At 41.1% G+C, this 14,455-nt stretch overlaps 1 protein-coding gene across 1 annotated transcript in view; it reads right to left on the bottom strand.

Moving 5' to 3' along the window:
* The window catches only part of CFAP47 (cilia and flagella associated protein 47), a 773,444-nt gene that overhangs the window by 675,315 nt on the left and 83,674 nt on the right, over positions 1–14,455 (bottom strand). Inside the window, exons 20-21 of the mRNA XM_059724382.1 lie at positions 12,175–12,319; positions 5,034–5,128 (exon numbers count right to left, since the gene is read on the bottom strand). Coding sequence (XP_059580365.1) covers positions 5,034–5,128; positions 12,175–12,319 — 240 coding nt within the window. The remainder of the gene's footprint in view (positions 1–5,033; positions 5,129–12,174; positions 12,320–14,455) is intronic.

Raw genomic sequence — 14,455 nt, 5'->3', positions numbered from 1 at the left:
TGGGGAACTTTGTACATAGGAGTTAACACAACTTTAAATAAATATCCAGCAATGAAAATCTCTCACTGACTTTATGTGAAATCTTAGCTTCGAGGAATATCACATCTGTAACTAAAAACCTGATCTGAATGGTGTTGACTGAAGCCAAACTAAATTTTAGGTATGAGCAGAATGTGAGTGATTTAATGAAATGCCAAATGATCATCTTCACCACAATGGATTTGGGAACTTCAGCATGGCCCTTGGTGAAAGAAGAGAGATTTTCCAGAATGTTGCCTTCTTATTCACCATAAGCAATACAAAATGCACATACTATATACATAAAGAATCTATCAGAGTTTATATATTTTGTTACAGCTACAATAATGTGAGTCAAATTCATTCAATGAAGACAGAAAAAATTCATCTTCACTTACATCCCAGATTTAGGATTACATACCCACAAATATCAGTGGGAGACTTAAAAAAAACAAACAAACAAGGTACAAAATAGTCTTTATAACTATTATCATCATCATCACCACCACAACAATCAATCATCGTTGCTGTTGTATCTTGTGCATTCCATATTTTGTAATAGCATTCAGTGTAAGGATACTCATCTTTAAAACTAATGCTACTTTTCTGCCCTTTGTTTTTCTCTCTTCCTTGCCTTCTTTCTCCTTTCCTTGTTATTGTGTTAAGCAGAGTTCTTCCCTCTGCATTTCCTTCCCCACAGCAATTCCCAAATCAGTAGGCTCCACTTCCACCCCAACTCTATTCAATTCACTAAAATCATTAGCAAATGAAGTGTTGACATTAATGTGTCATCACTGGGCTTCACAGTTGATACCTCAATATGATTAATAGGGGAAAAGGGAATTCACACAATTGTGTCAGCCTGTCTTCAAATTCAGCATAAGACTTCATTTTCCATTCAGTTTACATTTGGAAGTCTGCCTCTGCAACTATGAGGCCTGAACCTTAGATTGTGTAAAACCAAGTATGCCATGCATCCATATTAAATACTTCAAGACACCTACGGAATTTGAAACCCCATTATTACAAGACACTTCTCCTACAAAAATCAGGAGCGCGAAGCGTTTTCTGGAAGAGTATTTTAACAATTTGAAATTCATTCTTACTGAAATTAAAGTGAAGTTAAGCTTTCTTCCAAAATGTAATTTAGACTTTTAATATCAATTAGTCATTTCATTTTTGAAAGAAACCTGCCAAAAATTTGGAATGGATAGTGTAACTGAGTAGTAATATTCTCTTAGGCAAAGTGCAGACATTCAGAGGGGTTAGGGGAGGTTAGTTTGCATCCAAAATGTCCACCTGATCTAAGGTGGAATGGGAAGGACTGGTGGGGCAGTTGGTGGGATAACAGACTTGGAGAGGATTGGGAATGTGCAGGGGGAATGGGGTGCAGGCGGGATCCATGGGAGTGATTGGAAGGGCACACGGTGTCTGAGGAGGGTGTTGCTTGGGTCCAGGTGGGTTTGGCAGGATCATGGAGGCTCACAGTGTCAGTGGGGGCACTTGGGGGAGATCCAGGGCTAATTTTTAGTTCCCCAACCCGTCCAGCAAACCTACCCCCACATCTCTCCTGCCCTTCCCCCTACTGATACTTACTTCCTTGGCTCCCGGCAGTGGCAAATGCTGATAAAAGTGGCAGCCTGAGCAACTTGTGGGATGGGGGTGGGGGTTGGTGAGTGTAGGGGGGGTGGGGACACAAGGGGCCAGGGTCTAAAAATAGCCCAGTGCTAGGGGGGCAGATAGGAAAAGTGCAGTACCAGGGATGGGGCCAGTAACTGGTCTTTCCCAGTCATGGGACTGTGCAGGTAACTGTACTAAAGTTTGATGCACCAGTCTAACATAAATCAATTAAAATGTGAGCGTACATCGATCCAGGTCTATTTTAGACTAGGTTCTGCCATTTTTACACTGATCAGTGTGCACAGAACTTCTGTACTGTTACAGGTTTAGATTGATTTCCCATCGCTGAGACAAGGTCCAAGTGTAAGGTCCATACTGGGGCGAACTAAGTTAGATCAGGGGCCCATTTTTAACTTGATCTAAGCTCCCCCTAATCCCATCCTCCCTCCCCCCCCCCCCGAATGTCTTCACTTAGCTTTAGTATCCCACCATGTTAGTAGCTATTGGAATGGAGCACAAAACTACAGGTTACCTACTACTGACTCACTGCTACATTAAACTCCAACGTGATGTAAATGAGGTGGAAACAGGCCTCGAGGAAGTACACTGGGATGTGAATTTACAGCACATTAACTAATCAATGATAATTCCTACATGGATATTCTCAGTGTGCCCCTGAGAGGACTGTGGAAGTCAGAGTAGGAAGTGCACTGTAAAGTCACACCCTACCTTATCATGCACTAATCTTCTCATCTAAGCAAGCTCCAGATAAAGAAGTTGTAAACAATGGACATCAAAGAGTAGCCAAGTCAAGACTAAAGAGACAAAGTATCATTTATGTAAATATTATTTTGAATGACCCTTAATGTAAATAGTGGGCGCATTTTACTTCAAACAAAACCAAAGGGGAGGGGATATTATGCCCCCCACCCCATAATGAAATGTCTCTAAACTTCAGTAATTCATTATAAGTCAATGTACTAGGCTCCTCTGATGCAGAAGTGGACCTCAGCTGCTTATTCTGGTCCATAACAGTCAACTTCTATACTTTTTGAAGCACATGGAGTTGGATAAACCCCAAAGCCTCTGTTTTTGAAACAGTGCTGAATACAATTTACCTTTCAATATTTGTGACTACAGCCTTTTTTGAAAACATAAATATGCTATTTACTTACCTTAAACAGAAACATCAACAACAAGAGGAAGATCAGGGAAAGAGTGGGCCCTTACTGAATGGGGGAGACAACCTATTGACAGACAATGTGTAAAAGGCTGAAGTACTCAATGCCTTTTTTATCTCTGTGTTTACAGGCAAAGTCAGCTCTCAGACTACTGCATATGGCAGCACAGTTTAGGGAGGAAGTGAGCAGCCAACAGTGGCAAAAGAACAGGTTAGGGACTATTTAGAAAAGTTGGATGTGTACAAGTTTATAGGGGCAGACACGATACACCTGAGGATGCTAAGGGAGTTGACTGATGTGACTTCAGAGGTGTTGACCATTGTCTCTGAAAACTCGTGGAAATCAGGACAGGTCCCAGACAATTAGGAAAGGGCAAATACAGTGCCCATCATTAAAAAAGGGGAAAAGGAGCAATCCAGAAACAACAAACTGGTCAGCTTCACCTGCAGTCCCTGAAAAAAATCATGGTCCTCAAGGAATCCATTTCTAAGCACTTGGAGGAGAAGAAGGTGACTAGGAAGTCAACATGGATTCACCAAGGGCAAGTCATGCCTGACCAACCTGATTGCCTTCTATGATGAGATAATTGGTTCTGTGGATGCAGGAAAAGCAGTGGATATGACATACTTTGACTTTAGCAAGGCTTTGATACAGTCTGCCACAACATTCTTGGAAGCAAACTAAGGAAGTATGGTCTGGATGAATGGACTTTAAGATGGATAGGAAACTGGCTGAATAGTTCAGATTAAAGGGTAGTAATCAATGGCTCAAAGTCTAGTTGACAGCGAGTCTCAAGTGGAGTGCCTCAGGGGTTGGTCCTGGGGCTGGTTTTGTTCAACATCTTCATCGACAACCTGGAAGAGGGGATGGAGTGTACCCTCAGCAAGTCTGCAGATGATACCAAGCTGGGGGGAGTAGTAGATATGCTGGAGTGTAAAGCTAGGATTCACAGTAACCTCAACAAATGGGAGGACTGGGCCAAAAGGAATCTCATGAAATTCAACAAAGGCAAGTACAAAGTCCTGTACTTAGGACAGAACAATCCCATGCACTGGTACAGCTTGGGGACTGACTGGCTAAGCAGCAATTCTGCAGAAAAGGACCCAGGGGTTACAGTGGACAATAAAGCTGAATAGGAGCCAACAGTGTGCCTCTGTTTCCAAGAAGGCTAATAGTGTATTGGGCTGCTTTAGTAGGAGCATTGCCAGCAGAGCAAGGAAAGTGAGTCTTCCCCCCTCTTCGGCACTGGTGAGGCCGCATCTGGAGTACTGTGTCCAGTTTTGGGCACCCCACTAAAGAAACGATGTAGACAAATTGGAGAGAGTCCAGCAGAAGGCAACAACAATAGTTATGGGGCTGAGGAACATGACTTCTGAAGAAAGGTTGAGGGATCTGAACTTATTTAGTTTGGATACGAGATGACTGACGAAGATTTAATAGCAGCCTTCAACTACCTGAAGGGAGTTTCAAAGAGGACGGAGCTAGACTGTTCTCAGTGGTGGCAGATGACAGAACAAGGAGCAATGGGCTGAAGCTGCAGCAAGGAAAATTTAGGTTAGATATTAGGAAAAACTTCGTTACTAGAAGGGTAGTATTGCACCGAAACAGGTTACTTAAGACCCAGACAGGCAAAGCCTTGGGTGGGATGATATAATTAGGAATGGTCCAGCTTTGAGCAGGGGGTTGGACTAGATGACCTCCCGAGGTTCCTTCCAACCCTAATTTTCTATGACTATGTTTTTATGATCTATTGGAGCCTTTTAACATTTTACGGTGTGTTTAAATATCCTTTTTTATAGCCTTTTGGGGAGTTCAGAGTCAAGACATGCAAGTTTCGCAACAAGTTAATTACTTTTAATTTTGGGAGCAATTTGGTTAATATACAGTCTCCTTTTTATTTTATTTTTTTTTACTGTGGTTCTGCACATTTTTCCTCTTTTAAAAAAGTATTTGAAGCAATAAAGTTGTACTTTTCACTTCCATATGAGGAAATCAACAAAAGAAAAAATAGTAAAGCAATTGTACACATGATATTTCAGACTTCCAAGTTTATCTTCTTAAAAATCAGATTATTTTCCAAAGCTGCTATTATTATTTCAATGACTTGGTACTTTTGTCTCACAGAATATAAGATGCATTTTTTTCTCTAATCTTAAAAAAACACTAAAGATATTCTTCTAAGTTAACATAATTACTGCAGGCTCACAAACTTACTTCTTTCGGTGTGAAGGATATTGAGCATTGTAAAGTTGACTTTCCTTTTAACTCCACAGAATATGAATAAGGTTTCTGAGGATAATGGTCAACCACTGTAAAAAAACAAAAAAAAAAAAAAAAAAAAAAAAAATCAGTTTTACGTGCCATTACAGTATACATGAAAATTATTCTTTAAGACTATAGTACTACAACTAGATTCCCAATATATAAACTTCCATAGCACAGGTGATGCATAGGTGAGGTACGGGGGGGGGGAGGGAGGGGGGGGCCACAATCCCCCCCTGAGATTGGCCGACACTGAAGCCACAGTCAGCTTCTGCGTGTGATTGCTGCTTGTCACGGCCTCCCTTCCTCCTGCCGCTGACATGGCCACAAGTGTCTGTGGGCAGTCCCCACTCACCACCCCCCTCTGCCGCTGACACTGCCACCGGCGTCTGCGGGCAGTCCCCACTTGCTGCTCACCATCCTCACCCTCTCCCCCCCCCACTTCTAACACCATCACTGGCATCTGTGGGCAGTCCCCACTGGTGCCTACAAATGGTGCCCCCCAGTCTTGGAAGGCACCAGTCATTCATGTTCCATAGTAAACTTTCCCAGTGTGACAAGACTGAATTTATTTTTTAATGTATTTAGGGTCTGAACCTGAGAAGTACAGATCACCAGCAGCTTCCATTAAAGTCACTGTCATATGAAAATCATCACTGTAAATCAAGCCATTTGTGGTTTCTTCTCTTTTTAAATAAATGCCTTAGGCTAAAAAATACTAAGTAAGTATAAAGGTAACTAACAATATAAGCGAAGACTACATAGCCATAATTTTGCTTTTGTAAAAGTATCACAATATAGACTCTCAACCCTGATTGTTAGGCCTGATCTACATTTACAGACTAAAACTTGCCTTCTGTTGTTATCATATCCTTGCATGCATCCACTCTCAATTTCAGGTCTTGTCAGTAAAACCTTGAATTTTCACTGATGTAAAACACTTTTTGAACAGCAAAAGTCCTATATCAGTAGTGTTACTGCAATACAACATTCATGTGGATGATGCATTATTTGTACCAGAGACAAACAGCAATCCAGCAACAATTCCACAATGCCTCTATTTGTGCAACAGTGGCTCTTGCAGTCAGAACTGTAAACTGCCTTAGGATGAGAAGGCCACTCACAACCTTCAAAATCCCCAGCATATTTTGAAAATGCCTCTCTGCTAGACTACTTCTGCAAACCCAACATTGCAAATGTACAAGTATGGCTCCACATAAAGCACTAGTAAACATACTACTGCCACTTTTAGGCTAGGGACAGACATTCAAAAAGCCTAAGCCTGAATTGATTCAATCTTTACAGGCTAGTCCAACCTGTAAAGCTTGAACTGATTTGGAGGTGGATAGACATTCCCTTTTCATTCCAGAAATGCAGGCACATGCCTGCAGTGACTCAGGCTAGAAGCCAGGAGGGGTGCTAGAGCAAGCCCTCCCTTTCCTTCTACAATGCTAAGCTGAAGGGGTGGGGCGTGGCCAGGCCCCAGCAGAATGCTCTGATTAGGGAGGGGTTTAAATTCCCACCCTGGCCTGCACTGTCTCAGGCTTCCCCTGCCCCTCCTCCCCCACATACTTCTCTGTACACGTCAGGGCACAAAGGAAGTATTTTTTGAAGTTATTGTGAATGCCCTGGGAGTCTTAGGCAAAAACTGAAAAATACTACAAGCAATCCAAAAGAATTTCCAAATGCATGTTTTTCACAGGGAAGGTGAACAGAATTTCCATTAATATAAATCAATTGCAAAGAGGAAAGAAATACACTGACACCAGCAAAATGCATGGTGTAAGCAAATAAAATACATGGGAAAAATACATGGGAAATACAAATTAAGCCCTGCAAGCCATCCAATAACAGGTCATTTAGAGCATGATTGTGAACTAAACACGTAACATAAAAATAGACAACACTGATTTGGTTTTCCAGCCTGAGAATCCAAACCAGATTACATGGGGGAACACCTGTTCACCAGAACGCCCCAAGGGATGACAAGGTCCAATGGTCACAAAATCCTCCAAAACCATTTTAGGCTGGACATAAGGAAAAACTTCTTTACTGTCCGAGCCCCCAAGGACTGTAATAGTATCGCTTCAGGGGTAGTGCAAGCACGTACTCAGGACTCTTTCAAGAAACATTTGGATGCTTATCTTGCTGGGATCCTTTGACCCTAGCTGACTTCCTGCCTCTGGGGCAGGGGCTGGACTTGATGATCTTCCAAGGTCCCTTCCAGCCCTAATGTCTATGAAGTCTATGAAATATTGCTCAAAAGAAGTGTAATAACTTTAGAGCTGATTTCTACCAGGCTTTAATCTGCATGTATAGGCAATCTGCCACCTGGAGACTGCAGCACTAATTTCAGGGACTGATGCCTAGTCCCTGAAATTAGTGCTGGTTCTCCCAAATTGCACCAGTATTTACTGCACATCCCTAAGGGTTCTTCTGACATAGCGGAACTTCTTGAATACTATTTCCTCATTGGGGAACTTTGTGACTGGGAAAGGAAAAAAAAATACACAGCTTTTAAAAAGCAATTTCAAAATCAGTCAGTCACATTTTACTTTTGGAAAAAAACTGAAAACAGATACAGATCTATGGAAAATTCTAAATGTCTATATGAAAAACCCTCCCTCTGGTAAGTCCAAAAGAACCCATTAGGTGGCACGAGTCCTTTTAGCATCTCAGGGCCTGTTTCTCCTGCCCAATCTTGTTCTAGTCAGTGAGGCTGTTGACAGACGTGAAAAAACTCAGCTATTAGATAGAAGTGCCAATAAAACCCCACTGAAGAGCCCAATCTATACAAAAGTTGGGCAAACCAGGTCCAACTAACACGATGCTCCTTCTGGGCATACACTTGGCTCAGTGCGGAGTGTGTGGAGTTTAAAGTAAAGTGCCCATTTTTTTTGGCTTTTATGTCTGTAAACAGTCTCTGAAAGAGTTCCCACTAGGACAATGATTATCAAACAAGCCACTTGATATTAGCATGGTTCAGTGTGCAAATACCTATATATGATTCGCAACATAAATCCAGATTTCAAATAGAAAAACATACTACCAAAAGCAGTCTAACCTGTTGGGGTCTTTCTGAGTTCTTTGCAATATAAGAATTGCTCTATTATTTTTCTGTAGCCAAAAAATGAGTGAAACATAAGAAAATAAAAAGTGCCATACTGGGTCAGACTCATGTTCCATCTAGCCCAGTATTTTGTCTATGACTTTGGCAAAAGAGAGAGGGAGAGCATTGAATCAGGTACAGTTTTCAACATTTTTTTACTTGTGGACCCCTAAAAATTTTGAATGAAGGTGCAGACCCCTTTGGAAATTTTAAATGGAGGTGCAAACCCCTTTGAATTCTAAGTGTGAGTATTCACATACTTTTAATTGATTTGATCATAATCATCTTTTGCAGACCTCTTAGACATACTATGCGGACCCCAGAGGCGCCTTGAGCCTAAAAATTTCAATATACACTGCGTTAAGAACTGATCTTATCCTTTTGTAAACTTCCTAATGCTTTTGTGACATGACCCCCCAAGTGACATTTTTGGTTGGCTTTAAACAAGAGAGATGTGATTTCTCTGGGCTGTAAACAGCTGGCTATTCTAGGGTGCTTCCATCTGAATAGAAGACCATCAAATAATGACTTCTGGTTGCTCTTTATTTCATAGATTTCATAGACATTAGGGGCTGGAAGGGACCTCATTAGATCATCGGGTCCAGCCCCCCTACCATAGGCAGGAAGTCAGCTGGGATCAAGTGACCCCAGCAAGAAATAAATCCAGCTGTTTTTTAAAGGAGTCCAGAGTAGGTGCTTGCACCACCTCTGGGGGGAGGTTTGTTCCAGCCCTTGGACACACACACTGTAAAGAACTTTTTTCTTATGTCTAGTCTAAATCAGCCTTCCTGGGGTTTATGACCTTGTTATCCATTGGGGAGCTCTGGTGAACAGGTGTTCTCCCAGGTCCTGATGTACCCCTCTTATGAAGTTGTAGGCTGCCACCCGGTCCCCCCTGAGCCTTCTCTTCTCCAGACTGAAAAGTCCCAAGTTATTATTACTGGTAATACTTCAGCTAATATAGCAAGAAAATAATTGTTAAAATAACAAAACTATGCATATTTTTTTCACCTTACCTTTAACATGAGTCAAGGTATGTTTCAATTTCTTCACAGAGGGCGTGTTTACACGTGCACCATTACTGCACAGTAACTTAGGTTATTGCGCAGTATGTGCACAGACCTACATATGTGCTCCTGTACTGTGTAGTAACTATGGCAACTTACGCCAACATATGCCCAAATAGTAACTTACTGTAGTCCCAAGTCAGTCCACACACAGTTTTACTGTATTGTAATGCCTGCACATGTAGACGCTGGTATAAAAGCCACTTACTGCACAGTAACTTACTGCATAGTAAATGCATATGTAGACATACCCAGAATTGGCTAAAGTGAAGTACATTGCTGGCATTTTATATAATGTGTATGTGGTCTCAGTAACTCATGCAGCTTATACATGCACAAAAAGCTGGACCACAGACGCGGAACAGATTTAAAATGCAATTAGGGAGTGTGAAAGCCCAAAAATTCTTAGCAAACATACCTATAACAAGTTGAAATAATTGATTACCTATATTAGGAAAAAATTACTTAAACGAGCCCCCAAATACTTTAAATTAGATTTTTTTTTTAAAGCTGAGAAATGGGACTGAGTCAGACCTAAGTAGGACAGCTCACTGACTCCCCTTACCAGGTTAACTGAGATAGCAGGCACATCTACACATGCATTATTGTGCCATAATTACAGTGCCTGTACCTGTTTAGTACCTGTAATAAGTGGTCTGACTCAGTCCCATTTCTCAGCTTTTTTTAAAATCTAATTTCAAGTACTTTGGGGCTTGTTTAAATTTAGTACCTGTAATGAGTGGTACTAACTTAATGCACCTAAACAGCACTACAGCACAGCAATGCCAGTGCACATCCTTAAGGTGATACTAATGCACAGTAGACTAGTTCTATGGTGCTTTCTATTTGCCATGATGCACTAATATGCAGTAGAATTCACTTACTGCGCTTTTCACATCTCGTGTAGACATGCCCAGTGTTGAGCAAGTGAGTAACCATAACACCATCTGCATAATGCTTAACCCTGCAGCACTGTTCCCCAGTATCACCAGGTAAGGTGACTCAGTTCATCCTAGGAAATTTCACCTACATCTCAGTGCCTGTCCACCATACCTGCAGCAGTGTCCAATTAGCAGACATCCTGGTTTTCTCTGAGTTAAAAAAAAATCTCCAATTTTTTGGTTAAAAAAACATAACCCCCAAATCCACATTTTTCTGTGACTAAAATGAAACACCTATATTATATATTAGTGGTGTTTCATTTTAATCACGGAAAAATGTGGATTCATGGTTACTTTTTTTTTTTTTTACAAAAAATTGGGGTTTTTTTTAAATCAGAGAACCCCAAGATCCCTCCTAATTAGGGTTTGGAAGAACCATTTTCTCTCCAGTTCAGAAATACCTCCCTACCCATCATCACTTCCCATTTGCAGTGGGGATTTTACTGCATTTCATTCTCAATGGTACCTCTGGACATAGACACTGATGCACATTCATTTTCAAGCACATTAAGTGCCACTGTTAGGTTTACACACATCTAGATAGCCTGCTGCACTCATAAATCAATGCCCCAGCCATCTTCTGACTGTACTGCTAGAAAATTAGTCTTCCATGACCCAGCAGCAATTCCCTAATGAATGGTAACTAGGAAGTTTACCAGTTTGTGTCTGTTCTTAGGCAGTTGTAAAATAACAGATCAATCCTTCTTTGGAGGTCACCCTGAGTTTACCCACTTTGCATCTCTTGAGGCGAGTCTCATGCCTTCCATTAAGTATATGCATTTTTCAGTACTGTCTTCATGCTCATCATCCCATTTACTGTATGTGCATATATTTCTGGAGAGACTGTCTACTGACTAAGACTGTAGGTCAGGTAAACTGAGTTTATAGAAGTAATCTAGGTCAATGATGTTTAACCTCAGCCCATAAGCCAAATCTGTCCTGCAGGGCCCTGTCATCCAGCCCGCATGGCTCCCCATAGGTATGGAAATTTGGTGGCATAAGAGAGTTAACAGTATTAATTGCCACAGTTCCCCCACTGCCAAATTTCCAGATCCATGGCGAGTGACCCCACACGCTGACCCCACACTGGATCTGGCTCATAGATTGACAGATTCAGCTAGTGGACAGCTCTATACAGCTCATCCGGCCTATGGAGCCAAAAGGTTGAGCACCACTAGTTTAGATGCATTTGCCCCTAAGCATCACTCAAACTAGTTATGCCTCAGCCATATTCTGATTTTCATAAGTAACCCTTGACATGGTATACATCCTCCACAACTCAAATTCCTTCCTGTACACTTGCAATATCAGTTTAACCGTGAAAGTAGAACTCATTTTCAGCAGGTGGAACAATGACAAAATAATTTAATCCGCATCTCAACCCAAAAGCAATTAAAAATACATTATCATCATCCATGGCCCTATCGCAAGGCAACAGTTTTGAACCAATGCCATGTGAGGGCCATGGTGATCTGTCACTACATAACTTATCAGGGTACTGCTGGAACATTTTCTTCAAGTTCAAGGTAATGCTCCTTTTCCTGGTCAACTAGTTGCCTAGCTTCCTCTTTAATCCTACTAATTCCTTCCACATTGTGATCTTTTCTATTAGGTCACTTCAAAGTTTTGTCTTTCCTTATTGTTTTCATTTTTAAAAATTGACTTTCCTAATTATTTTGGGACTTGGTTTTTATCACTAGTATTGTTTTCTAATGTTTTCAAATCCTAACTGTGGAATACTGAAGTATATTGCATGTAAAAAGTAGTCCAGATGAGGTAAACAAATACCTTTTTATAAAAACAATGTTATCACAACTTATAATAAAAACTAAGTAATAGTAAGTACTTCACAGAACACTTTAAACTTCCCATAAACAGGAAACCCATGAGATTTTTACACAAGAGACATTTCAGCTTGGATTCACTTTATCATGTTTTCTGTTGAACTACAATTCTGAAATAATAAAAGAAAATACCTGATTGGTCGTTAAAGTTCAACTTAAAGTCTTTATACTTGGATAAATCAAATTCTACCCTGGCACATGCTACTCCTTTGTTCTGCAGCAAAAAAGGAATGGTGTGGGTAGAACCAACATAAACGCCATCAAAGTTGAAGGATTCCTGTAATTTAAGAAAAATATTAATGCTAGAGCACTGTTAGGCCATGAATATACTTCGAAAGTACGTTAAAATCCCAGAGATATGGTGGGACAGCTCTTATGACTCCACTCTGTTTCAGAAGGACAGGGTTGAGGGAAAAGGTCATGGCGGTGCCTTCTATGTCAAAAGCACATACACTTGTTCCCTGGTTCAAGAAGAAGAATTCAGCAAAGCAGAATGCATATGGTGATAAGGGAAGGTGAAAGATGAAGCACCAATATAATGGTGGGGAAGACCACCTAATTAGGAAGAGGAGATGAATGAGGGAGACCAAGGTAACAAATTTATCTTAAAGCTATGGGAAGGTACTGATGGGAGACTTCAATTTTCTAGACATCTGCTGAAAGAACAATGCAGCCAAACATAAAATGTCAAGCCAGTTCCTAACTTGTATGGAGGACAATTTTCTGTTCCAGAAGGTGGAGGATACAGCTAGGGAATCATCAATCTTGGATCTTGTCCTGACCAACAGGGAAGAATTGGGGGAGGGCATGAAAGTGATGGGTAACTTGGGAGGAAGTAATCACAACATGATAATATTCCAAATTCTAAAATAGGGAAAGCATAATGTCAGAAAAATTAGGACACTAGATTTCAAAGAAGCAGATTTCATCTGACTCAAGGAGTTAGCAGGCATGGTGCCATGGGAAGACGGATTGAAGGATAGCACCCAGGAGGGCTCGGAGGTTCTAAAGGGCACAGTAGTGGGAGCCCAACAAGAACCTGTCCTAACACGATGGAAGCACAAGGTAAGAGACCAATGCAGCTGCACAAGAAGCTTCTAGGATGCTTCAAATGCAAAAGGAAAACATACAGGCAATGGAAAAATGGGCAGGTAACCAAGACATCATATCAGGAAATAGCAAGAACCTGCAGGGACAAAATTAGGAAGGCAAAGATAAAGAACAAGCTGCACCTGGGAAAGGAGGTTCTATAAGTATGCTGGCCAGAAAAGAAGGACCAAGGAAGCTGTGAGTCCTCTGTTAGTAAACCAGGGGGGACTCCTAACAGAAGTTGCAAAAAAGATGGAGCTACTCAACAGCTACCTTGCCTCAGTCTTCACAAAAAAAATTAAGCTGCAGCTAGACACCTAATAAAAATTATATGGATAAGAAAGAGGGCAAGCTGAGGGAGGAGTTAAGAGAAACAGTCAAAGAACTTTTATTGGGTCTGAAGTAATTCAAGTCAGCAGGGCAGGATGAACTGCATCCCAGGGTCCTGAAAGGCCTGGCAAGAGAGATCTTGGAACCCTTGATCTTCATGAACTGGTAAGGATGGGCCAGGTACCAGAAGACTGGAAAAAGACCAACATGGTGCCCCTCTTTAAAAAAGACAAAAAAGGATGTCCCAGGGAACTACAGACCAGTTAGCCCCACCTCAATACAGGCAGTCCTCAGACTTACGACACAATTGGTTCCTGAAAACCACGACTTAAGTCAAAATGTTGCAACTTGGAACCAATTTTTTAATAAGAAACAATGTTATAAATGAGGGATTGGTCCCTGAACCAAGGCCCGATACACTATTTTCATTAAAAATACCCCAGAATGTTGTACTCGAACAATTATAGATGAGTAATATAGCTACATTAATGTATTTATATTGTAAATAGCAATCATATTGATTTGGAAGGACTTCTTTGAGGTGACTTTGCTGGACTTTTTGAAGGGTTCTTGGCTGGAGTCTTCTCAGGAGTCCTGGCTGCAGGTTTTCTGGAGTCTTCTCTGCTTTCTTAAAAAAAGCATCTAAGGAAGTTTGGACAGATGTTCTCCAGGGAGATAGGCAATGCAGTATACTTGTTCGCTGGCATGGCGTCGCATCGGAACAAGTGTTATAAAGTCGAAACTGACGTAATACAGTTGAAACAGGGTGTCAATTTATAAATGTTGTAAGTGCGAAACGCTGTAACTTGTAACGCTGTAAGTCAAGGACTGCCTGTAGTTGGGAAGTTACTGAAGCATGTCCTAAGGAAGGCCCATCTGCAAGCATGTGGAGGAGGAAAGGGTGATCACAAGCAGCCAGCATGGATTTAAGAAAAACAGATCATGATAAACAACTTGATTTCCTTCTCTGACAAAGTAACTATTTGGGTGGATG

This window comes from Alligator mississippiensis, chromosome 1 (genome assembly GCF_030867095.1).
Source record: "Alligator mississippiensis isolate rAllMis1 chromosome 1, rAllMis1, whole genome shotgun sequence".
In the NCBI taxonomy this organism is placed as follows: Eukaryota; Metazoa; Chordata; order Crocodylia; family Alligatoridae; genus Alligator; species Alligator mississippiensis.
This window is presented reverse-complemented; position numbering and strand designations above follow the sequence as displayed.